The sequence below is a fragment of the Microcaecilia unicolor genome, chromosome 2 (assembly GCF_901765095.1).
Source record: "Microcaecilia unicolor chromosome 2, aMicUni1.1, whole genome shotgun sequence".
Lineage (NCBI taxonomy): Eukaryota > Metazoa > Chordata > Amphibia > Gymnophiona > Siphonopidae > Microcaecilia > Microcaecilia unicolor.
The window spans coordinates 235,299,112-235,325,943 of record NC_044032.1 but is presented as its reverse complement, the minus strand read 5'-3'; the positions used below and the strand labels follow the sequence as shown (position 1 = coordinate 235,325,943).

At 42.6% G+C, this 26,832-nt stretch overlaps 1 protein-coding gene across 1 annotated transcript in view; it reads left to right on the top strand.

Annotated features, from left to right (window-relative positions):
* The window catches only part of SLC1A1 (solute carrier family 1 member 1), a 162,903-nt gene that overhangs the window by 95,160 nt on the left and 40,911 nt on the right, over nt 1–26,832 (top strand). Inside the window, exons 2-4 of the mRNA XM_030193809.1 lie at nt 12,329–12,469; nt 22,812–22,904; nt 25,904–26,018. Of these exons, the coding sequence (XP_030049669.1) occupies nt 12,329–12,469; nt 22,812–22,904; nt 25,904–26,018 (349 nt within the window). The remainder of the gene's footprint in view (nt 1–12,328; nt 12,470–22,811; nt 22,905–25,903; nt 26,019–26,832) is intronic.

Below are 26,832 nucleotides of genomic sequence, written 5' to 3'. Positions count from 1 at the left end.
TTTAAGTTGTTGAACTGACTTTACTTAAGTTAGTGAACTGAACTTTAATGGTCCTTTTGAACTGAAGAGAGGATTGGTGGTGGATTATGTTGTGGGGAACTGGGTTTGCATTAAAATTTATTTTTGTTTGAACTGAGTCCGGCTTAAGGTGTGGTGCTGCACCAGAACGAGGCTTCTGGTTACCTCCCCAAAATAGAAGAGGAGAACCCCTTTACTTCTGAGGCACATGCAAGTGCCAACTACCCGAGTGCCCGGGACCTGAGGTGTGAATCGGGGGGGATAATTACGCTCACCTTTGTAGTGTCTAATATCACCTATAAAAAGCATTTACAGAGTTATTTCTTACGGCTTCTTAATTGGCTTCTCTTATACATGTAGCTTTCTAAAAATCCAGCATATATATGTGTAAATACCAGCAGTGTAGCCAGACCTGCCATTTTGGGCGGGCCCCGCATTAACCTGGGTGGGCTGTTCCCAACCCCACCCCTACACAGTAATTTTAAAATATTCCCCCCCCCCCCCTCCCCGGCATTTTCTTCTGTCTCCCTCAGCCTACCTTGGCAGCGCTTTCTCCCTTCGCCATCCCCTCCCTCTCTTCTGACGGCTCTCCCCGTCCGCGTGGTCTGTTTATTTTTAGTCCTTGAAGCGCCGTTCTCCCTCCAGCACCGCACCGGCGATTCCGATAGCCTTTTGCCAGCGTGCGACGTCGGGGACGGGGCCTCTCAGGCGCGTCCTAAGGTGGGATGCGCTTAAGGAGAAGCCCCGCCCCCGACGATGCACACTGGCAGAAGGCTATCGGAATCGCCGGTGCGGTCCTGGAGGGAGAACGGCGCTTCAAGGACTAAAATTAAACAGACCACGCGGATGGGGAGAGCCAGCAGAAGAGGCAGGAAAAGATGGCTTGGGTTGGGGCTTGTTAGGGTGGGCGCTGGGCGGGCCTGAAGGAAAAGTGGCTGGGCCTGGGCCCGTCCAGGCCCACCCGTGGCTACGCCCCTGGTAAGTACTGGTAAATGCATGCGTATATTTGTTGCATAATCGTACCAGGAGGACTCGCATCGCTGTGCTGGACTGTTTGTCCCCTATTTTCTAAGTGCACTGACAAGTCCTTTTAAAGGCTCCTGCACTTTCAGCAGTTGTATTTTTGGCTTATATCATTTAGTGATATTCATCAGGCTGCTGAAGCAGACATGGTACCCTGTCGAGACTTTTACAATCTTTCACTTCTATAGAATGAAGGCCATCTTTTATTGTGAATGTCCTGATTACATCGCCATTCTTTACTAAGTGTAGACACTTCCTGTTGCATACATCTGCTCCTTCTGACTGTTGCAAAATCATCACATATGTGTTTACATTCCAGTATGTAGACTTATGAAGGAGAGTTCTAGAACTAGACCCTATGCAAATAACATGCCCCTTTCTGCTCATATATGCCCAAAAATTGGCACTTATGTGCATTAGCACCTTAGTTGCTATTCTGTAAGGGCATACGTGAAGGCTATGGCTTATATTTGCAAGGAAGTGTACATGTGAGCGGAGCGTAGGCGGGAAGTAGATGGGGCTCCGGATTATACTAAGGATTTTTTTTTACCTTTTTTTTTTTTTTTTGTATTTTTTACACTTTGATATGGATTGATGATTGATTTTACACTTATTGCTCCACATGTCTCTCAACAATACTCTGCATTTCAGATTTATAATCACCAAGACGAAAGCGCTTCATGCAGAAAGACAGACCTTTTCAATGGCCTGGACTTTGACTTAGATCTTTGGACCCTGGTTTGTCTTCCAGCTGAGAAGCAGTTGTGAATGTTTGCAATAAACTGTGTGTTGCACAGATGAGGGAATGGGATTTTTTATGAGTAGTTGGACTTCATTAGCCATTGCAGAGTTCACTTTCCACTTACACTTTATTTCACAGATAAAAAGGAGTCTGTGATTGTAAGTGTCAGGCCATCAACTTTACTGTGAGATTCCCAGAACATACAGAGCTCTGCAGAACCCACTAGCTCCACTTGGTTGACTGTTTCAACATTCAGATAAGTCAAGAAGCATACGGACATATTTTGCTAACATTGTGTCTGAGACTGACTGATAGAAGATTTATTTATTTATTTATTACATTTGTATCCCGCGCTTTCCCACTCATCGCAGACTCAGTGCGGCTTACATAGTAACAAGAGAATACAATCTGTAGTATCTGAATCAACAAAGGAGGTATGTGGTAGGACAAATGAACAAGGGTAAATGGGATAAAAGAGGTATGCAAGAAAGGATATGGATAGGTAAGGAAGTGGAGCGATGAAGAAGAGGTAGGGGAAGAGCATGGAGGGTAAGAAGATTGGTAGGAGGTCATTTCTGAGCCATTGTTGTTAATGATTAGATGAACCAGTAAATGGGTTGCTTATGGTAGGTCAAGTCATTTGGGTAAATCTGTTTGATGGTGTTGCGTGTTTTTTTAATAGACTGGAGTTGGACACTATGGATAGTGTTTTCCTTTTAAAAAAAAAAAAAGAATATTGTAATAATAATTGCAAGGAATATATGGTTAAAAAAAGTTTTTACAATGAATGTATCACTGTGTACTATTCACATTTTGGAACCCTGTGATGGTGTGAAGCTTGTAAGACCTACGAAACTGATGGGTCTCAAACCTGTAATCTTTACATAAGTACATAAGTATTGCCGTACTGGGACAGACCAAAGGTTCATCAAGCCCAGCAAGCTGTTTCCAACAGTGGCCAGTCCAGATCACAAATACCTGGCAAGATCCCAAAAAAGTACAAAACATTTTATGCTGCTTATCCCAGAAATAAGCAAGGGATTTTCCCCAAGTCATTTTAATAATGGTCTATGGACTTTTCCTTTAGGAAGCCGGCCAAACCTTTTTTTAAACCCCACTAAGCTAACCGCCTTTACTACATTCTCTGGTAATGAATTCCAGAGTTTAATTACATGTTGAGTGAAGAAAAAAATTTCTCCGATTCATTTTAAGTTTACTAGTTTGTAGCTTCATCGCATGCCCTCTAGTCCTAGCATTTTTTGAAAGAGTAAACAGATGCTTCACATCTACCCGTTCCACTCCACTCATTATTTTATAGACCACTATCATATCTCCCCTCAGCTGTCTTTTTTCCAAGCTGAACAGTCTTTGAACATTGTGGTTTACTTTATTGCCACGATATGACTCAAGTTACACACTGAGGGTATCCTTATGTATTTTATTTAGGGTGTTTCACATATTCAGGTTTTTATTGTTTTGAAATTCAATGTATAGTATCTGCTGCATCTGGATTACATAATTCAGCAGTGTTTTCCTATCCTTTCAAGCCCAACATATACCTACGTTTTCAAAAATGTTGTATTCTTATGCCAAAACAGAAAGAGAGACCTCTATGAAACTTTTGCAGGATTGAAAAATCTTGTGTGAGATTTCTCACAGCTAAATCCCTTCACCCACAGCCTGACCCACCATTTGCAGTGTATGCGCTGCACAAAGCAGGGCCTGGCTATGCCTCATTTGCTGCCTGATAATTCCCATGCTCTGGGGCTCATGTATCTAGGAAGAAGAGAGACGTGATGACACATGTTCACTCCAGGAACAACCACGAAAGTGGAGGAACACTCAATCCCTACACGAGTCAATCAAGCAAAGGAAGGAGTAGGGTAGGCTGGCTCTTTCCAAACAACAAGGGAGACGTATGCACAGTTATAGGTCTTTATTGAAAAACACCAAGCGACTTGACACAGCTGCTATGTTTCGGCACCTAAGCGCCTGCCTCAGGAGTCTTGTGGTGTATTAAAATGGTATTTCCAAGGTCTAATGCAAAGAGTAAGCAAATGCTGTTGTTTTCTAGTTCTAGCTCAAAGCAAATGTCACAGTCCAAAGTAGAAAAAGATACTTCTAACGAACACCGAAGCAGTCCGAATGAAGTGTTGAAGTGTGCTACAACTAGAAAACAACACCATTTGCTTACTCTTTGTATTAGACTGTGGAAATACCATTTTAATACACCACAAGACTCCTGAAGCAGGCGCTTAGGTGCCGAATCACAGCATTATTCTAATTAGAAAAAGTATCCCGAGAAAGAAGTGGATGTGTTTATGGACATGTTTTCTGTAGACGGTTTTCAAAGCATAATATGCGCATCCTTTGGAAACTGATGTACAGTCTGCAGGTAAAAAGTACCCGATGATTTTGAATGAATGAGGGAAATATTAAAATACATTTCCATGAGTAAAACAGTGGTTTACGTGCAGAAGTGCCCTTTGCTAAAATGACCCCAAGTATGTGCACTTAAAACTGGAAGACCCAGGTTCAAACCCCATGGCAGCTCCTTGTAGTCTTGGGCGAGGCAGTTAACCCTTCATTGCTTTGGATCTGATGCTGAGCAGGTTCTGGCAGCTTTGCCAGTCTAAATCATGCCCTACCATTTCAGGCTGGAATTGTCTTAGTGGCTTCTCAAACTGCACAAGAGAAGGCAATGGTAAATCGCTCCTGTATCATGCCAAGATAGCCATGAGGGGGGATGGGGTCTCTAGTGTGGTTGCTAGGAAAAACATCGTAGAGCCATTGTGAACATCACATTGACATTTTCAGCCTAGTGTACTGCAGCTGCTAATAAAGCAAATGAAATATAAGGGATTGTTCAAAAGGGGATGGAAAATCATACACAAATAGAAAACTTTTACCTAGCCTACTGCTTACATTTTTTTTCTTTTTAATAAAAGATTTTACCAAGTCTATTACTTAACTTTTTTAACCAACAGAAAGCTATTACTGAGCCTAATGCTTAACTTGAATTTGAATATTTTTCCTCAAGTTTTAAAACACAGTTTCCCAGCAGGTAAATACTCACAAGTGCAGATTCTGTGCCAGTAGTGGCTGGTTTGTATCAGCACTTCTTCCCATAGGGACAGGAGATCCTACTCTAGCTGACACAGCTTGAGTCCCAGGAACCTGCCGTAAGAGCCTGGACCAGAGTGAGTGAGAGGAGTGCAAGGGAGAATCATCTTCTTTCTGAGAGAGGCGGAGAGTAAAACTGTCATATATACTACTTAACATCCCTAAAAGCAATTATAACTACCTCAAGAGTTCATTTGCTACTGTTTATCTTGATTGATGACTGTACCTGAAGTTTCACCCCATTGGGTTACTATTTATTTATTTGTGACATTTGTAGCCCACATTATCCCCAAAACAAGCGTAAGTTCATTGTGGCTTAAATTTGGAGTTGCATTTACCAGACCATGTGAGGAGTGGTCTTATTTCAGGGAAGCATTGTGGTTGAGAAGGTCAAGGCACAGTAACCAATGACCACCAGACTTCTGAATCTTGAAAAGGATTCTTCTTCCTACCTCACTGAACCCATGGTTTTATTGCTTGCATAGCCCAGGTATCACCCTTAAACAGGGGGGCAATAGCTGGAATATGCATAAGAATGGGTACTAAGAAATCATAGCACCTGTTTATATGCAATACTGGGGACATTTCTATAAAGTGGACACTAACATTCATACAGTGACACTTCTACTTGTTTAGAATAAAGGTATATATGAAATGCCAAAAGTCCACTTAAGTGCTATTATGTAAATACATAGACTCAACGCAGTCCTGCATTTCAGCTATATCAGTGCCTGCCTCAGGAGTCAAACAAATTGTCTAAACTACACTGAGAAATGGCACACTTCATGACTGGCACATTTTGCTTGGTGATTTTCTCAGCATTGTTTAGACAATTTGTTTGACTCCTGAGGCAGGTTCTGCTAGCGCCGAACACAGGACTGCATCAATTCTGTTTTTGATAAATCTACTGTTTGGGAATACATTTGGTCTACCCCACTTTTCTTTCACATTTTTTTTTGTGGCTTGTTGTTACGGGGATACTTCTGCTTGTTTTGTGTGATTATGTAAATACTTCCATATCTTACAAAGCATGTATTTTACAGGTACGTATGCACATAGGCAGAGTCTGAATCCAGCATTGAGTGGGACTCACACTTAAGCATGTAACTTATAGAATGCTGTAAGTTACACACATATCTCTGGCATTTTGGTGTGAGGACTAATACCAGATCTATGGCTAAATTTTAGGTGCACATGTCACCTGTTACGCTAGCATTCTGAAAGGAAAGTAGCTACCACATGGGCACCTTCCAGGTGCAATTATCCCCCACATGTGTGAGCGTTCCTGCAGGTGAAAAATGGGTGGGGTGGGAATAGAATCACTGTGAAATTATACCTTTTTGTAGGCTAGGCTGAATTGGTACTTCAGATATTTTCTGTAGTGATCTGTACTCCCAATAAGTTGAAAGGTCCTTTTACCAAGCTGCGGTAAAAAGGGCCCTGCGGTAGCGGTGGAGGCCGTTTTTGCCACATTCCAGGGCCCTTTTTACCGCAGCGGGTAAAAAGCACCTAAAAGAGACATGGTCATGCGGTAAGATTATTTATACCATGTGGCCATGCATAGGGAGCACTTGCCACCACCCATTGAGGGGTGGTAAGGGCTCCTGTGGTAACCCAGTGGTATGTGGGCAGTGTGTGGCACTGCCCGATTACCGCCGGGTTAGTGTTGTGCTATAAATTACAGAATTATTTTCTGTAGTGCTGGAAATGGCATGTGCTCGAGGTGGAATCACCACTGGCGGCCGCATTGGGTCGGCAGTAGTTCTGGGTTGCCGCATGGCAAGCCTGTTGCCACCCCGCACCCTTTAGTAAAAGGGCCCCTGAATGCATAACTGTTACAGTTGAGTATTACCCCCTTCTCTTGCTAATAAAGTATTAGGGGGATTTTTAAACGGTCCACATTGAGGCAAAGACCACGCTTATTTATTTATTTTTATTCGATATACCACCAATCGCCATGTGGCGTCTGGGCAGTTCACAATAAAAGGTCAAGGGAGCATTAAATTAAGGAAGTACATAAATAGAAGAGAAAAGATGAGACAGGAGGGAGAAGAAACAGAAAAGTCATAGCAAGAAAGCTTGACTAGCCAGGATTTTAAGAGTTTTTTTAAAGATAGGATATGAAGACTCAAGTTTAAGATTCAGAGAGCAAAGTGTTCCAGAGTTGTGGACCAGTAGAAGCAAAAGCAGTGGCTCAAGTGGTGTCATCGTATGACAGTGGGAGAGGGAAGGTGATGAAGGTTTTGCTGAGAGGAACATAGAAGTCGGGGGGGGGGGGGGAATAATATGGTATAAGCAGTCTCAAATTGTATTCTGAGGCGGATGGAAGTAAACCTTTGTATACTAGGAGGAGGAGCTTGTATGTGATCCAGTAAGATACTGGCAGCCAGTGTTCTTGTTGCAAGAGAGGAGAGACATGGTCAAGTTTGCAAGCGTATAAAAATTTAACCGCGGTAGACCAGCAAGGCCAGCAAGGAGAGAATTGCAATAATCTAGGTGATGAGAGAGAGAAGGAGAATGCGAATACATGAGGCAGGAAGATAAGACCTGACTGATCAAATCCATTGTAAGGCGAAGAAAGATGATTAAATGGTTGTATCGATATGGTGTTTGAAAGAGAGTTTTAGGGTTGAAGAAGGCTCCCAAGGCACGGACCTTTTGAAGGTCGGCGTATGACCCTTGGAGAATAGGAGGTGGAGGAACGATACAAAAAGGGTTAGGGAATGCAGTACTTCAGTTTTGGAGAGATTCAGAGAAGGTTTGTATTCATTAAGACAGGTAATCACTTGTGCAAGACAAGAATTCAAGGAAGAAGAATCTTTAGAATCTGAGGTGTAGAAGTGTAGAATTTGAATATTGTCAGCATAACAATATGTGCTAGATCTAGAAGATTGAATAAGTAAGAAGAGAGGTGACTGTCACGAAACACCTAGCCACCTGCCTAGGGTTACCCCACAGCCACATAGAGGGTCTATCCCTAGCACAACTCAGGTCCGCCTGCACCTGCCATTTGTACTCTACACTAGAACCCTCCTCCCACCGACTGGGTCACAACCACCTCTGGGCGAGTCTCCAGCTCTCAAATTATCCCCAGTGATTTCTAGATTACTGTAGCCACTCCCCCAGTGGTCCCACAGTTCCCAGAAAGCATTCACAGACCCAACACACAAACCACTAGGATTCTTTATCAATCTCCAGACAGGTAGAGGCAATAAACAATTATTTGCCTTAAAAATTGAACAACAAACAAAAGTGCAATCAGTAAAACAATAACAGGTAACTCAAATATGGATCAATTATAAAACTAACTAAATGTTTGCTTACTTCCTAGAAAGTACCTGGGAAGATCAGGGCATATATCTGTTCACAGAGCTTCAGCAAAGAGATCTCTCTCTCTCTCTCTCTCTCTTCTCCCAGGCTGAAACTGAAACAACAACCAGCAACAACTGCTGGGTAATTTCAAACTCCAGGCCAGAGCTCAGTCAACAAGTTTGCTGCTTGCTTCCTGACTGTGTTAAAGAAAAAGAACATTCAGTTCCCTATGACAGCTTTACAGCAAAGAAACTCCACCTGCTGGCCAAATAGGAGAAATACACTTCAGAACATAATCAATGCAGGAAAATATCCAATACATTTTACAGACTTAAAACACACAATGACATAAAAAGATTAAACAGAATTGGGGGAAGAATGGAGCACTGGGGCACATCCAGAGTGCAGGAGTAGACAGCTGAGGAAAGGTGGCCTAAAGCAAATTGGAAGGAATGCTGATGCAAATAAGAGGTAAAAAAAAAGATAAGCCTGTGCTGGAAATACCTATCAAAAATAGATGACGTAGAAAGAGATCGTGATCAATCATATCAAATGTGATGCCGTTCCAAAGATACAAGAACAACAGATGACTTCTGATCTAGTGATATACAAATCTCATTGTAGAGAGCAGTAAGGAGAGTTTCTGTACTGCAAAATGTGCGAAAGCCCGCCTATCCTGGGTGTAGCACGAACGTTTTATCAGAGAAGGAGGTTAACTGTCTTAGAACAGTTTTTTCCAAAATTTATGAGAAGAGTGCTAGGCTACAAATGGGATCAAGATTTGGGCTTTTTTGAGGATGGGTGTGATGATTGCAGCTTTCTAAGTAAAAGGCACTGTATCTGGATCGAGGCTCTGCACAATGAAAGAATGGAGGAAAGGCATTAAGAACAGAATAAATTGCTCCACTAGCTTAGCTGGCCAAGGGTCGAGAACAGAAGAGATCAAATGAATGGAAGGCCATAGATCAAGTAAATCCTGAATTGATGGAAATGTTTTACCTGAATGAAACTTGCCTTGAGCTACCAATGAAAACAAATGTGCTAAACATTAGGGGCCCAATATTCAGCCCGTGGGAGGCAGACTGGCTAAGTCCCACAGTCACTTTGAGCCCGGATATTCAATGGCAGGCCATTTCCAGCATTGAATATCTGGTTTATTTTTGGCCACTATAAACTTATCCGGCTAAGTTAATACTCGGCACTGGGCAGTTAAGTTTATAGTGGCCAAAGGTAAGCCTGCTAGTTACATGGTCCAATATGGCCACTTAACTTAGCTGGCAAAGTGTTGAATATTCACAGCTCGACAACTATATCACGTGATATAGCTAGTTAGCTGCTACGAGGTGACTGTGAACATTCAGCAGGAAATAGCCAGCTATCCCCCGCTGAATATTCACAGATAGCTGATTAAGTGAAATAGCACTGAATATCGGCTGGCCGATAAATAAAATAAAACTCCTAAAGTGAACCTACATATGCAGTTTTGCATTAAAACCTTCCATGAAATATCATTTTCAGGTATTTCATGCTTATTTCACACAAGAACAGGCTTATAAAGTGGAATGCGTGGACACAATTTTGTGTTTAAAGTGTGGCAATGTGAATTCTACCACGTTTTTTGGTCTTATCTATGGATACAACAGTTTTGGCAATCGGTGGTAAATTATTTGGAAAATTTGATAGGACAAAGTCTCCCACGGTCGCCTGCTGGGTAGCATATAGAGAAATTTGATGCACTTAGGATGCAGGACAGTGACTATTGATTGTTATGCCATAAGGCTGGATTGATAGGGGGAAAAACTATTTTGAGTGTTTGGATACTTAATGACCCCCCCACCCCCACCACCACCTTTTGGAGTTGGTGGAATAGATTTCATGGATTAATGGTGCTGGAGCAGAAACATGCTAAATTTTTCTTTGAAGAAGAATTGCTTTCTGTCCACATAGGATGCCTATATTCAATCTTTTCTGCCACAGGCATGTAATTTCATTCTTAACTCCCTTTCGTGCTGGTAATCGGTGAAGTAATCTCCATTTCTGTGCTGCCTTATTAGATGTGAATATACTTTTTTGGGGTGGGGGGTGGGTTAGGCTTAGCCAGATGATATATTTATGGCAGTTCCTTTTATAGAAGGTGGGATATCAGAACACAACTGTCCCAGTTTTGCTGTACTTTGGGGGCTTTTAGTATCCATACTGTCCTGAGATGTTGGTTATCAGTAAATTGGAGTCACCATCCAACTAGTCCTTATATAATGGCCTACTTGGCAATATATTTGAGGGGTGGGAAGGAGTTAGGGTGGTGATAAAAGGAGTACATGGAAAATGATTGTTTGTATCCTGTTTACAGCCACTGTTCCCTTTAAGCTGAGCTGGAGTACTCCAACTGCATTGCTGCCAGTGGAGGGCAGTGCTTCAATACTAGAGACAGGCAGGTTCTCTGGAGTCCTGCAGAGCTTGCTTGTCCCTTACAATTGAAAATGTGATAGTGAAACAGCACCCCCCCCCCCCCCTGCAGAAGTGGATGACTCCTGTTCAGTGTTGCCAGATGGGCGGTTTTCCCGCCCAGTTGGGCTCCTTTCCGCGACCCGCTGTGGCTTTTTCACGCTGCGTGCGGGTTGTGGGATTTTGGATGGCCTCTTGTTGCCCCACTGGCGGTTTTTTGTTGTCTGCGGGTTGGCTAGTTTTCCCATGGCCGCGGCCAGTAGAAGCCCCACGGAGGCAGGCTTAATGATGTCATTTGTATGCAAATGGTCTCATTAATATTTATTGATGTAATTCATATGCAAATTGACTCATTAATATTTATTAATGATGTCATTCACATGCAAATTGACTTTGTGCGGTTTGGGGCTGGCTTTGGGCGTGACAAATTTTTTCCATCTGGCAACACTGCTCTTGTTCAGCATAGAGGGAACAGTGCAGACAGTTGTATGTAATAGTTGACTTGTTTCTCCATGATTTGTTCTGCTGTATTGGTTGGTCAATTTTATTTAATAAAAAGTTCTAAATTAAAACTTTCCATGGGTACAGAATGCACATGGTCACCTGCAGGTGCTTTTTCTGTGGGTGGAAGTTTGAAGGAAGAGTTCCAACAATGATTTCAAAATGCAGTCTGTACATGTACTTTTCTTTCCACAACTAAACACGCCCACAGGAACACCTCCTCTTAAAGTGGCTAGAAAGTTTGCCTGATGTGGTTTTATGAAAAAAAATAAATAAACCTTCAAATATTTGCATCTATCTGCCTGGGCTAAAAGTGTAACAGTACACAGTAGTCACTGTAAATAGCAAGGGAATGGAGTGGCAAACATTGAGACACTCGTTTAATTCCCTACTTAGCACATCCTGTGTTAGCATGAACATGTCACTTAAGCTCTCCATGCAGAAGCTTATATCATACATTTTCCAGAGCAGGAATGTTACGTAACTACAACCTCTGCTTTCAGAGGTGTTCAATAAAATATCCATACTGGGGTAAATCTCCACAGAAGTGAGACAGATATCCCCAGAACAGGACTACATATCTTCGCAATATGAGAAAAGTTGCCACAAACCAAATATCTTCAGATATTCAGTCATTGATATAGTACTAGCACTAGGAGTTCTGCAGAAGAATAGTCCGTGTGAAATATCTGGTCTGGTGTTGGGTATTGTAAATGATATCATTATTTTTTTGGAACATTAGAGCAGCAGAGACGAGAATGCTGGAATTCATTCAGACCATACTTTACTTCCTTCAGAACATGTGAAGGAATATTCTGCATTCCAGGTTTTTACAGCATAAATCCAGCTGCTTCATAACAAGATCCCTTGCTTAGGAAGGAATAGTCTTGTCATTCATTACTGTTGCTTTCTACAAGAATACGGAGCGAGACCAATTTTCGGTTACTAACAAGAGAAAAGTGCCTATCTAGATATAAAAATATAAATATATTTTGTTGCCTAGTGTACTTTTATTTCATAGGCTGTATTAGAGCAGATTCAGGAAAGTGTAGAAGTTTTGCCTGCCTAGTTCCCTAACATAGCATTTCCAATTTTATTCTGAATACTGTACTCTAAGACTGAGCACTAGGTTGTATTTATGTTTTATATGTATATCTTTTCTAGGTATCGGACTGGGTGTCCTTGTAAGAGAATATGGAAAGCTTTCAAACCTGGACAAGGTCTACTTTGCCTTTCCTGGAGAAGTCCTAATGAGGATGCTGAAACTCATCATTTTACCTTTGATCATATCGAGCATGATTACAGGTACTGTTGCAAGTTAGGCTGATCAACACGCTTCTTTAGCATCCACCAGTGTGTTCACATAATGGCTTAGCCCCTTCACTAGAAAAAGAAGCTCAAAGACAAGGGGTCATGCTGTGAGTTTGGATATGATACTGTACTCATACTGCACATCCCACTGCAGTCCGGTTCATCATCCAAGAAGACGCAGTGGCGTATTTTCAAAGCACTTAGACTTACAAAGTTACATTGTAATCTGTGGAACTTTGTAAGGCTAAGTGCTTTGAAAATGAGCCCCCCCCCCCCCCAACAGTCTCTTAATTCCCCCCCAACCGCTCCCCTAGCCATCCAACTACCCCTCCTTAACTAAGTCCTCCCTCTCAAACCTCTATGCATCTATCTAATCTCTTGAAATCCAATTCGCTAAATGCTCTCATAAACTGTTTTGCTTCTCTTTCCCCCATCCTTCCTCTTAAAATGTAATTCCCTACCTCTTCTAATTAAATTTGTAAGCCACATCGAACCAAACATGTTTGGAAAATGTGGGGTATAAGTACTGCTATAAATAAATAAAATAAAGAAATAAAGTAAACAAGGAACTTACTGTAGATAGTTGAAACCAAGAGTGCAGCACTGATTCTGGTTCATTACAAACAGAGTCTTTCTGCAGAATGGTTAGCAGAATGCTGTTTAATTGACAAACTGTGGCTAGATGCGGAATACCTGGTTCAAACATTATACAGATTCTAGGATTGGAGAGGGTGAGAGAGGCTGTGGAGCACTTTTCCCTCGAAGCTGAGCAGGTGTCCTCTAGCTGCATTGCTACCAGTAGAGGGTGGTGCTTCAATATTGTGTTTTCAGTCTCTAGGGACAGACAGGTTGTCCCTTACTATTGAAAATGTGATAGTGAAACAGTAGCCCCCACTCCCGCCCTCTGACAGGATGTAAATGGAGGAGTTCTGCTTAGCTTAAAGGGAACAGTGTTGTGGAGTGCTTACTTTCTGGGCCAAGATGGTGATTTGTACATTTGAAGGAGGGATGCATAAAAGTAACCAAAAGGACTAGGGACTCATAAAATTGATCAATAGGCTCAACGATTGGACCTCAGGCTGAAGCAAGAAGCCAGGCAGTCGCATGCAATGTTTAAGTGGTTATTTTAGAAGGCTTATTCGCATTTTGCGTAAGTACATAAGCAATGCCACACTGGGAAAAGACCAAGGGTCCATCGAGCCCAGCATCCTGTCCATGACAGCGGCCAATCCAGGCCAAGGGCACCTGGCAAGCTTCCCAAACGTACAAACATTCTATACATGTTATTCCTGGAATTGTGGATTTTTCCTAAGTCCATTTAGTAGTGGTTTATGGACTTGTCCTTTAGGAAACCGTCTAACCCCTTTTTAAACTCTGCTAAGCTAACCGCCTTCACCACGTTCTCCGGCAACTAATTCCAGAGTTTAATTATGCGTTGGGTGAAGAAACATTTTCTCTGATTTGTTTTAAATTTACTACACTGTAGTTTCATCGCATGCCCCCCAGTCCTAGTATTTTTGGAAAGCGTGAACAGACGCTTCACATCCACCTGTTCCACTCCACTCATTATTTTATATACCTCTATCATGTCTCCCCTCAGCCGTCTCTTCTCCAAGCTGAAAAGCCCTAGCCTCCTTAGTCTTTCTTCATAGGGAAGTCGTCCCATCCCCGCTATCATTTTAGTCGCCCTTCGCTGCACCATTTCCAATTCTACTATATCTTTCTTGAGATGCGGCAACCAGAATTGAACACAATACTCAAGGTGCGGTCGCACCATGGAGCGATACAACGGCATTATAACATCCTCACACCTGTTTTCCATACCTTTCCTAATAATACTCAACATTCTATTCGCTTTCCTAGCCGCAGCAGCACACTGAGCAGAAGGTTTCAGTGTATTATCAACGACGGCACCCAGATCCCTTTCTTGGTCCGTAACTCCTAACATGGAACCTTGCATGACGTAGCTATAATTCGGGTTCTTTTTTCCCACATGCATCACCTTTCACTTGCTCACATTAAACGTCATCTGCCATTTAGCTGTAATTACCCTATTTCAGAAAGTTAATATTTATATAAGCAAATTCACTGTACATAAAGATTTCGAGGACACATGGTTTAGGCATGATTTGCCAGGCAGCAAGAAAGAGAGGGTCCAAAAGTACACGAAATATAGCAATAAAGAAAAAAGCACAGAAGGGCCTCCAGAACTGGAAGATTGAGCACCTTCACCTTATATGTAATACTTTATATACCAACACAAGCACACCTCCCATTGCATGGATATAAATATGAATTACAGCTTTTTTTTCTCCCATAGCATAAATATCAGCACCAAGTCACTCTTTCTCTTTACCGTCGTAACCGGATACGCTTATCTCATTTTAGCATTATCACATACATATGTGTCTGACAAGTATTCGTCAAAGTATGATATATATAATCTTTTTAATTTGTATATTTTATACTTTTAGTTTGAATTTGTAGAATTCATCTTTTATATATATTTTTATACTTTCAAAATACATGTTTTTTTATCATTGGATTCTGTTATGTCTGTAATACTTGATTTTGCATGTGTACTAGACCCCTGAGGCAGACGCTGGTGAGCGCCAAAACACGGCCCGTGTCAGGTCACTTTCAATAAAGACTGTACCATCGTTCCAGTTCTGTGCTTTTTTTCTTTACTATTAGGCATGATCTGGGCAGGGCTTGGATGGGACTAAAATCTACATGTGTATGCCTTATGTCACAAAAGGAATAAATGTATATGTGGGAAATTTTGCAAATCAGGACACCTGCTGAAAAGCATGTCAAAGTTTTTAAAGGTGCTCATTTTGGCCAGTCCTCTGTAAGTGAGATTATGGGTGTTATTTTCCTTCATCTCCCTTTGTTTATCTCCCTCTCCAAACAGAAGCGAGAAAAAGATTGCGGACTGTGTAGATAATTAGCAGCAGTCATACGGGTAGGTTTGCAAAGCGGCTGACATACATGTGTAAGTCTGACACATGTGCAAGTCTGTATATCACAACTAACATATACGAGTGTCAGCACCTACATATGTAAGTTGTTGAGTGTCCAGCATTTTTTCCACTTGTATAGCAGTAAAATGGATGCTCCCCAGTGGTGTTCCTTGGTTGGCTGGCACCGGGGTGGATTGCCGCTGCGCACCCCCCCCCCCCCCCCCCCCCCACCCGGCGCATCACCTCAAGACACACACCCCACCCCCACCCTGGGTGCATTGCCTCTTACCTCCTGGGGTGTTGGGAGCAGCTGCACGGCTGTTAGCTCCGCCAGTTTCCTGCTCCCTTTGCCCCAGGAGAGGAAGTAACATCAGAGGGAGCAGGGAACTGGCAGAGCCGATAGCCACGCGGCTGCTCCCTGCACCCCCTCTGCAGCGTGTACCCGGGACAGACCACCCCACCCTCGGTACGTCGCTGATGCTCCCAAGGCACATACATGTGTACTTATGAATATATTTTAGATAAATCTCCATATCAGCATTATTCTTTACTAATACATCATCGGAATTGAACATGTCTTGATCTGGACGTCTCAGTTTCAATTTTTATATTCAATGTAAAATGGGGCTCAATCTATAGAAGCAGAGATTATACGAGCCTCACAGGAAGCTGCTCCTTGATTTAGCTTACATGCTGTCAGCACAGTATAAAACAAAATGTAAACATGCACACACAAACTGTAGGGGCAGAACAGATGGAGGGTAGCTCAGAAGACAGGTGGGACAGTGGTGACTAATTTTTGGAAATTTTATAGATTATTACAAAGCTTTGCGATAACCATAGAGACAAGATGGCCCGATTTGTTTTTTTTTTCTGTCATCATCTACTGTGTTATGGGAGGGTGTACTGTTCTTTGTTTTTGTGCCAATGCGTGTTGCTATCATAAGCAGAGGTCAGAGTGTTGCTGGTTCCAGAATGACCAAGAGCGGTGAATGCCTTTTTGTTTGGGGGAGCCCAAGCTCTGCCTCCAACCCCAACCCCAACTCCAGCATCTTCCCTTAACTATCATCAGCCCGCCCCCCCCCAACCCGCCCATGGCATCCAGTATTTTTCTCCTTCCCTACCTCTCAACACCTCCCCCCAACATGGTGTCCAGCATTTCTCTCCTTCTTTCCCTCTCCCCATGGTCTCCAGCATCTTTCTTCTTCCTTCCCCTCCCCTGTGAGATGCCTATTTTATTCTCCAAGGACAAGCAGGCCATATTCTCACATGTAGGTGATGTCATCCATGTCACTCAGTGCAGAGTTTAAACAAGCTAGTATTTCTTTAAGCACATGCACAGCATCTCCACCTCACACGCACAAGTGTCTTTCCGTCCAGCGCTGGAACAACAGTCTCTTCTCATATGCAGTGAGAAGAGAATCTGATTGTCCCACATGCCTCATAGCGTCTGGTGCATGAAAGTTCTTTTCTTGATTTTGTATCTTCAGGGTTTTTTACCCTGATTTTTTTTCTCTTTCCTTTCCTCTTCCCTTATGGTTTTATTTTTTTTTTTAATTTTGAAATGTTTTTATTCAATATTCTCCATCGTTCCATGAACATACGATATTACAATAACACATATCTTCCAATAAAACTATTATGATCATATGCATTCTAAGTAATAAACACGTTTTATTTTTTTGTCCCATCGTCATTAACTTCCCTCCCACCCCACACCCCCTGTCCTCCCCCCTCCCTTGTAATCCCTGTAATGGCTTCTGTTCCCTCCTCTTCCCCTCCCTTATGGTTTTAGTTTAATTTTCCTTTATTTAGGCCTGAGCTTCGGTTGGGCATTTGTCCCTCAATTATTTTCTGGTGCTTGCCCCTTTTTTAGTCACTATCGAGCTGTTTGATTTGACCATGGCTGTTTTCCCTTCCATGTCATCGAAGGGTCCCAGTGGCTTTAAGCACTGTAGCTGGTGCAATAGACTATCTCTGCCAAAGACAGTCCTTCTTGGTGTCTTCAGCATTTGGGTCCTGAACATACTGCTTACATCTGTGTTCTTTGCCTTCGTATAAAGAAAAGAACCCACCTGGCCAGAGAGAGAAAATTTTTTAAGCCTGGTCCAAAACTTCAGGGTCGGTATCGACATCAACATTGACAATCTGGTCCAATTTGACTGTGGGACTTCCTTTCCAAATTCCTCAGCCCCAGAAGGTGCTGATGACAGATGCATCACGCCTGGGATGGGGAGCTCATGTGGGTGGGATTCACACCAAGGGTGTTTGGTCAGCTCAGGAATCAGATCTTCAGATCAACCTTCTGGAGCTATGAGCTATCTGGAATGCTCTAAAGGCTTTCAGAGATGAGCTGTGGGCTAGTATGTCTAATTGGTGTCCTTTTGTGTGCAATGAGATTCCTGTTGTGAAGTTCCATTGGTTTATGAAGTTCATTAGTATTCTGGTGTTTGTGTCGTTTTGTTTTTCTAGGTGCAGGTTTATGTCACCTGTTAATAGGACATTTGGGTGATTGGTGCAGATGTTTGATACGAAGTCCATGAAATCATCTTGGGCTTTTGTCCAGTTTCCTGGAGGGCAGAAAAATAATGCAATACATAGTTGGTCAGTTAGTGTTTTGTCTGTGATTTTGCATGCTAGGTTTTTGATTGTTGAGGATGTGTGTTTAGCGACAGATTCTGCTGTGAAGGAGGATTTGTATATTTGGGTGATTGGTGCAGATGTTTGATACCTCCTCCTCTCCTTTTGGTTCTGTTGATATGTATTATTTTTTTATCCTGATGGGCATAGGTCTAGTAGTGCAGGGTCATCTTCGAGGTGCAGCCATCTTTTAGTTATTAGCAGTAGTCCGACTTGTTCCATTTCTCTCCAGTCTCTTAGTAGTGTTGTCTTATTTACTGCAGATTTTGCGCTTATGTAACCTATTTGTATCAGGACGTAATGTGTTGTGTTTAATGCTGTTCTTTTAATAGTTTGTAGTTATCTGTGTGGTCTGCCTGCTTTGCTCTTGTTGTTTTGTTGAGTGTTGTTCATGTTTGGTTTCATGTTGCTGGTTGTTCATTTGGCCTCTGTGTTGTTGTTTAGGTGGTGATTGGGCTCTTCCAGGTATTGGAGTGGGTGTCTTCTTCCTGTGATGCGTACTGGTATTTTGTTCCATTCGGTTGGAGTTGCTACTGGTATCCCCATTATCCACATTGTTATTGTATAGTAGAAGATCCATGCCCTTAGGTTGGCCATTTGGGGGGGTTACTTCTGACTTGAGGGTGTTTGCGTGTGAATATGTGTGTGTTTGAGCTCTGAGGTGCTTGTGTTTGTGTGTTGCGTGGGCTGGTTGTTTTTTTTTTTTTCTTTTACCTTGGCTGGGAGTTTGCCTGCATCAGTGAATGATCAAAAGAAAGGTAGCTAGTACATAAAAACAATACCTGCAGCAGTGAAAAATGTCCTTCAGTAACGGTCACATCTTAAGGATGAATGAGCAGTGGAAATTCAATGTGTTATACAGTGGTTGCTACTCAGTATAGTGCTTGTGGCAATAGAATAACTCTGAAAGAGAACAATCAAGGCTGAAAAGTTAATTGCAGTGGTGTTGCCACAATAGGTGGGAGGCAAAAGTGTTCAGCTATGAATGTCTGCAGCAGTGAATAATTAGGTGGTAAGATCACATCAAGAGTGCCTTAGTAGCTGCCCAGCATATGATCTGTGTGATTGCAGTAGATAGCTGCACAGCATATGATCTGTGTAATTGCAGTAGATTTTTAAATCGGGCCATTTGGCGCTCCGAGCGGCTTGGGGAAGAACACCGTTTGGAGAAGCATACCTTTTTTTTTCAGTAGTTTGGTGCTTTCATCAGCAAACTACTTGCTCGGAGAGTGGAGGATGCTGTGGTTAATTGTGGCAGCTGAGAGGAGCAGTGTAGAGGGCACATACTTGCAGCATCCCCTCCAGGTGAGAGGTCTTGGTTTCTGGGCTGCTGTTCTTCAGTGGTGGGTCATGCAGCTCCAAATAGGGTGCCTGCAACTTCGTATAGGGTGCCTGGAGTGTGGGTAGCGGGTTGTCCAGAGCTGGGCTTTCGCAGGGCGTTGACCCCGACCCCCAGTAGCAGCTCGCCTTTTGCAGTTCATCTGCATCCAGTGTTCCCGCAACTTCGGGGTGCACTGCTGTGCTGACTCCTTGGCTGGTCGTCACCGAGCATGGTGAGAGTGAGACTACGTTATCCTTCTGGGCTGGAGTGTGCTGTGGTGTGCCAGATGTTTGATTGCACTGCCAATTCGCATCTGCCTGCTCTGGTCCGCTGGCACAGGACTGCTTTGTCGACCCATGTGGTCTAGTCGGTCCACAGGATGAGGACGGCTTTCCCACTAATTTTGCTCCTGGGTTCCTCTGGACAGGTTGTAGTGTTGCTCTCTTGTCTGATTTCACAATTTCCTTTGTTTGCTGTTTGACGGAAGGCTATAAATGCACAGTTCTCTTTTTCAAGTTGTCAGTTTAGAATTACTGCAGGCAGTGGAGAGGGGAGGGGGGGAGATGAGCTGAGTAGGACAGGTATTTTTGAGACAAAGCAGAGTAATTAACCTTAAGCATTTTTGGAATGTAGCTATGCTTGTTTTAAAACCCCTTTATTTAAGTCAGGAAGCATTGCTTTTCTTGAGGCTGTGATATCATCTTCCCCAGATTATTAGGGTGTATGAAGATCTTTGATTTATTTGGAGAACAGTTTTTTGTATTAAAGTAGCTCCGGAGAACACTAAAAACTTACCTGTTTAAAAAGGCATGCCCAACCAATCCAACATAAATGTCTGATCTCTGCAACACACACACAAAAAAAAAATCGTAATGGACATAACACAACCCTTCCGTGGCACGATTCCCTTATGTGGTTATACCACATGAACTTTATCTTACCTCAACTTCACTATGTATTTGTTTACACCGGAGTCTGCAAGTGCCTCTCCGATACTATGTAAGCCACATTGAGCCTACAAATAGGTGGGAACATGTGGGATACAAATGTAAAAAATAATAATAATAATGTCTCTAGTGAACAGAAGTGCCTGCTAGATATCAGATAATGGACTTTAAGACTAACCTGCTTATTTTCGAAGGAGACGGCCGGCCACCTTCCGACACAAATCGGGAGATGGCCGGCCTTCTCCTACGGCTGGCCAAATCGGTATAATCGAAAGCCGATTTTGGCCGTCTGTTTCCCTCAGTTCCGTCCCCTCCTTCCCTCCCTGCTCCCTCCTCCTCTGATTTCCACACCCATGTCCAAGCCCTCCTCCCTATTGGGCTGTACTGCTGGTGGAGGCGGGGCTTGGACTTCTACACTCTGAGCGTTCCGACTCTACTGCGCATTTGCAGGTGAGTCGGTCACTTGCCGTTTATATGTTTGATTTCCAAAACAATTAGTTTAGAGGGAGGAACAGACTTCAGATGCTCGGCTTGTTGTCTATATTGTTACAACCCAAACAGCTGCGCGAACGTCCTCATAGGTCAGAAAAAAATTTAAACTTTCCAAAAATAATTAGAGGAGGTTTTTCAGACCTATGAGGACATTCGCACGGCTGTTTGGACTGTAACAATATAGACAAAAAGCCAAGCATCTGAGGTCTTTTCCTCCCTCTAAATTAATTGATTTGGAAATCTTAAAATAATTCAATTTGAACAGCAAACTTATTATTCTTGCTTTCATTGATCATTTGAGTATTCTAAGCAGCAAGATATTTGCCGTATTAGTTTTCAATAACATTAGCACATGGCCATTAATTCAAGAAAGTAGAAAATCAGCCATTTTCTGTATGCAGTAAAAATGGCCTTAGTGCGGGGGGAAAACCCCCCATGGTAGGATGCGCTAAGGCCACTTTTTACTTCAGCTTAGTTAAAGGACCCCTTAGTGAAACATCATTGGCATCCTGTAAAAATGAGATTAAATTTTAAGGTGTTACTTTATATGTTTAAAATTTTGCATGCTCTTACCCCAAATTAAATGGAAAATTGGGTAACTTGGAATGTGCCGACACAAAATTTAAGATCTGGAAGATGCATACCAAGTGTTTTTGCCTTCTCTTAAAACTTTTAGGGCCCTTTTACAAAACTGTGGTTAAAAAGTGGCCTTAGTGCACCCATTTGCAGGTCTTTCCACAGGGGTAAAATGGCTGAATTCCCTAATTTTCCTATTAATGGCCACGCGCTAATTTTCTCATTACTGCGCGAGCCCCTAACATCACCTATTTTGTAGGCGGTAGGATTCGCACGCTAAACCTGTGCCAATCGATTAAAGTGCAGCAATGCCGAAGCGCTAACTGATTTGCATAGACACACCCCCTCTGCAAAACAATATCATAATATTTTAGCGCACGGTTCGTGTGCCCACATTCAAAAATTACTGTGGGAGCCTCAGCACGCCCCGCAGTATGCCATTTTAAGCTGTGGTAATTACACATTAATGTTTGCCGCAGCTTTGTAAAAGGGCTCCTTAGATTGAAATCTTGGACTAGGAGATTTATAACAGGTTTCGCCTCTTCCCTTGAATTTACGGGCACAAACAAATCATAAGCAATTTAAGCCCCTTTTACAAAGCTGCTCTAGCGGCTGCCGTGCGGCAATGCCGACACAGCCCATTCAAAGCGAATGGTCTGTGTCGACATTACCGCAGTGACAGCCTTAGGTAGCAAGTGAAAATCTTCCTTTTTAAGACAATTTTAGTGTTTAGTGAGCAAGCAAAAAATAATTTTATATTGATGTATGTTGTTATTATGGATGTTGAGTGAGAAATTTGTATTGATTTTGTGTTATTATGAAGGGTGACTATTATAAGAATTATAGGAAATTGTGATCCTCCTTGAACCAATTAATCTGTTTGGTTAAGCAGAATACAAATGTGTTTAAATTAAATCTACCGCATACCACTCCTCATGCACTCTTCACTGGTGTTTCCCAAGTCTGGTCCTGGAGTACCCCTTGCCAGTCAGGTTTTCAGGATATCCACAATGAATATGCATAAAAAAGATTTGCATATAATGGAGGAAGTGTATGCAAATCAAGTTCATGCATATTCATTGTGGATATCCTGAAAACGTGACTGGTAAAGGGCCCTCCAGGACTGCTCTTGGGAAACGCTGCTGTAAACCACACTCTCTCCCTCCCTTACCACACACACCCTAACTTTTACCCACAGACTCCTTCACCCACTACATGCCCTAAACACTTGTTCATCTACCACAAACAACATATACTATTTTTACATATTGTATTATTGGATACAGTCCTTCAAAGCAATGTTTGACAGTAACAACAAACAGTACATTCATAGAACAAGCCAAACTTCTCCCTGTTTGCCAAGCCACCAAATCATTTGACAATTTTTTTTTTTTCAGGAGTTGCTGCTTTGGATTCCAGTGTTTCTGGGAAGATTGGTTTGCGGGCAGTGGTTTACTACTTCTGCACCACTGTGATTGCTGTGGTCCTAGGTATGTAATCATGCACGTAATTACCTAATGAATGAATTAATTTTAATTGGATGTTTAATAGAATTGCGAATTCTCACTTTCTCTGTGTCCTGCAGAAATTGAAAGAGTTTTATCATAGAAAACACAAGTCTGCATCTGGAATGTTAATCAAGAAAGAAAGCTGATGCAGAAGTTAGAATTCCCCCCCCCCCCCCCCCCCCACATACACACACACAAAACTCCAAAGTACAGAAAAAAAATCTCAAAAAGCAGGAAAAATGTCAAATTCTGTTTAGTCTGACAGTTCATTGTTGTGTATTTATAGGATGCATCATCCTCTAGACACATAAAATGTAATTGCTCATATTTACAAAGCATGTGTCCTAGCATACGGTTTATGTTATCAACACATCTTCTGTGTTTATGCATACATTAGTAAATGTCAGTCTAAACATTGACAATGCAGCACCTGAATGAGTTATTGTATCAAGAGGAAAGGAATGGATCAGAGCATGGAGAGAGTCTGACAGGGATGATCCGCAAGGAATATAGTACTGTCACAAAAGAGTAAGGCCACGGATGAACATCGTTACTATGACAGTTTTACTGTGTTTGTACATAAGCAAGACTATATGTGGAGCAGTATTTTAGAAGGGACACACAAGCCTGCTTAGAGATGTCTGAGTCTGGACATCTACACTTAGCAAGTATTATAGAAAAGGGTCTGCATGGACACCTCAGTAGCAGGACATCCAACATACATTTTTATATAAGCAGACAGCGAGAAAATAAACACAAACCAGCCCACCAGTGGGGATTCCATACCACAGACGTGGCAGTGCCAAACACTGCACACATGCGGCATCATTTCCTGATCCCCCATCCTCCCCATTGCATCTTCAACACTCCCAACCCCACCACCACCACTGATTGCATCTGCAAACCATCCCACACCCCCCCCTATTGCATCCTCAATCACCCACCAAATTGCAACTTCAACCCCTCCCCCCAGACCCTACCGCCAATTCCATGACTCACCCAGGGGTCTTCCATGGTAGCATAGTGGATCAAGACACCTCTTCTCCCACCCTGTGTGGCACTGGCTGTGAAAATGATGAAATCTAGTGGTAGTCTTTTGGTACTACCACTTTGGTTCAGCTTTCCAAATAAAGGTGGAATGGAAGGTTGACCGTTAGTGGTAGTACCATGAGATGACTGTGAGGGAGTCACTGCTGCCATTTTTGACAGCCTGGTTAACACAAACTCCTGCCCCAATCCATTATACCACCATGAAAGACCTGTGGGTGAGTCTGGGGGTACCTGCAGGGTCTTTGGGGAAGGATTTTGAAGTTGCAATTGGGGAGGTCTTGAAGATGCAATTGGAGAGGTGGGGTGGTTTAAAGATGCAATCAGGGGGGTGGGGGCTTGAAGATGCATCAGGAAGGGGGTTTGAAGATATGATTGTAGGTGGGGGTTGGGGGAATCATGAAGAGGTAATCAAGAAGAGGTAATCAAGGGGTTGGAAGGGTTTGAAGATGCAGTTAGGGGGTAGGGATGTCAACCTATGAATCCAGCTTCTCCTATATAAGCACACAACTATGGAACGCATTACCAAAAGCCGTGAAAACAACATAAGACCACCTGAACTTCCAGAAATTACTAAAAACTAACTTGTTCAAAAAGGCATACCCTAACGATCCAACTTAAATGCCTTAACCCAGCAACACAACAAAACCAAAGCTCATACTGTACATAACTTAACTCTTCCTTCTCACGATTCCCCAATGTGTCTGTCACACATGAACTTTACTTTACCACAACCTCACTTTGTATTTGTTAAAACCGGTATTGGCGATTGCCTCTACAGTACTATCTAAGCCACATTGAGCCTGCAAATAGGTGGGAGTACGTGGAATACAAATGTAACAAATAAATAAGAAGATATGATTGGAGGGGTGTGGAGGGTCTGGTATAATGGGGCCAGTAGGTCAACTGCATTTATTAACATCTTGGTGAGTGCACCAGTGCTATCGCCTGTCCTCTGATAGCTAGTGCATGGTGCTAACCCCATGTGCTATCCGTCACAGCCACCCACAGTGCTTTTTAGCACCCTGGATGTACCCGGGTGCAGATCTAACTCCAAATGTTGATGTCTGGAGTCACAGATGTGCCATTCCCTTCTGTAACCTACCCTAGTCATGCTCTAGTCCCTCCCAAGCCATGCCCCCTTGCTGTTTGGATGTTGTTCAGTTGTAGGCATCCATAACCCAGTTCTAGACATCCATAATGCCAGTTTATGAGAATCTGAAACATGACTAGCATTTCTAAAACAAGCACGTTAGCCATCCTTTTCTTTCTTAAAATTTGTCAGAAGAATAAAAACAATGCTGTTTTACTGAGGTGTCTATAGCTAAGTTACAGTACTGATGTTTCTCATTTCATTACATGCCTGCGCTGCATTTTAAGGCATCAGAACCCTGATTTATATGAGTCAGTAGTGTATAATAATCTGTGTATGTGATTTAAGACTGGCTCTAATGCTTTTATAACCTTGATAAATGAGACCTCTCTTTCCCAGCCCAATCTCACAGTGCTCATCATTTTTTTTCGAGTGTGTGCTGACACAGTGCTGCTATTAACTCTCTTGCCTATTATGCAGGGAGACTTTTTATTTTTTTGCAGCTCAATAGAGGGATAAATCACAACCTTCTGTGATTCAGGGTCTCTAGAGACTTTCTACCCTGAGTCAAGAAGTGCTTCTTCAACCCTCAAGCTGATAATTCCAAGCCTGAGTTCATGTACAATTAATGACTACTCATATTTATAATGTATTGTTTATGTGTATATTTATTTAATAAATTGATATCCCACCTACATTCCTAATTAGACTTCATTAATACATACCTAAACAATAAAAGACACCGTCAATGTACAAAACAAATGTGCCAGAAAGTCACCAAACTCTCCAAGCTTTCAACTGCTTCTTCAATGCATTCACTGTGAGTATCTCATAATTGAAGGGATTGTGCTGGTGGTGACCATCAAGCCTGGAGTGTCCCAAAATGCAGCGGAAATTGATCGGACAGGAAGCACACCTGAGGTCACTACAGTGGATGCTATGCTAGACCTGGTCAGGTGAGATTTGAATATTCTGTGTATTTACCGCCAGATTCAGTATAGGTCACTAGGAGGTCCTTTTACTAAGCCACGTAAGTGCTTATACGTGCCCGACACGCATCACTTCCGAGTTACCGCCCGGCTACCACGTGATCCGGTTGGTAATTTCATTTATGACGCGTCAGAAAACATTTTTATTTTCTGGTGCACTGATGGTAATCGGCATTTGGACGCTCGTTGACCATTACTGCCCGGTTAACGGGTGAGACCTTACTGCTAAGTCAGTGGCTGGTGGTAAGGTCTCAGACCCAAAATAAACATGTGCAAATTTTTGCCGCACGTCCATTTTCGGCCAAAAAAGGCGTTTTTTACAGGCGCACTGAAAAATGATCCTGTGTGCGGCCAAAACATACTGTATGCCTACACTACCGCAGGCCATTTTTCAGCGCACCTTAGTAAAAGGACCCCTTAGTTTTCTGCACCCAAATGTGGGCACGCGCATCTCAACTGATTAACGAGCGGTTAATGCCAATAATTGAATGCTATCAATCGATTATTGGTGTTAATTGTCATCAGTTGGGAGCTGGGCACACATCTTCCATAACACTGTGTGCCCCAACCTCAAAGCATGCAACCCAAAAGCAGGTGTGGTTATGGGAGGGCCATGGGTGGGTCAGGGACATTGTCCCAAAATATGTGCAGTGTTATAGGACCTGGGGGATTCGCATCCAACGTGTAGACAAAGATTTACACTGCAGGAATCAGGGCTAAGTTCTATAAAGAGCTCTCATCTCGGAGCGCCCTTTATAAAAAAAAACACTCAGCGCTGATT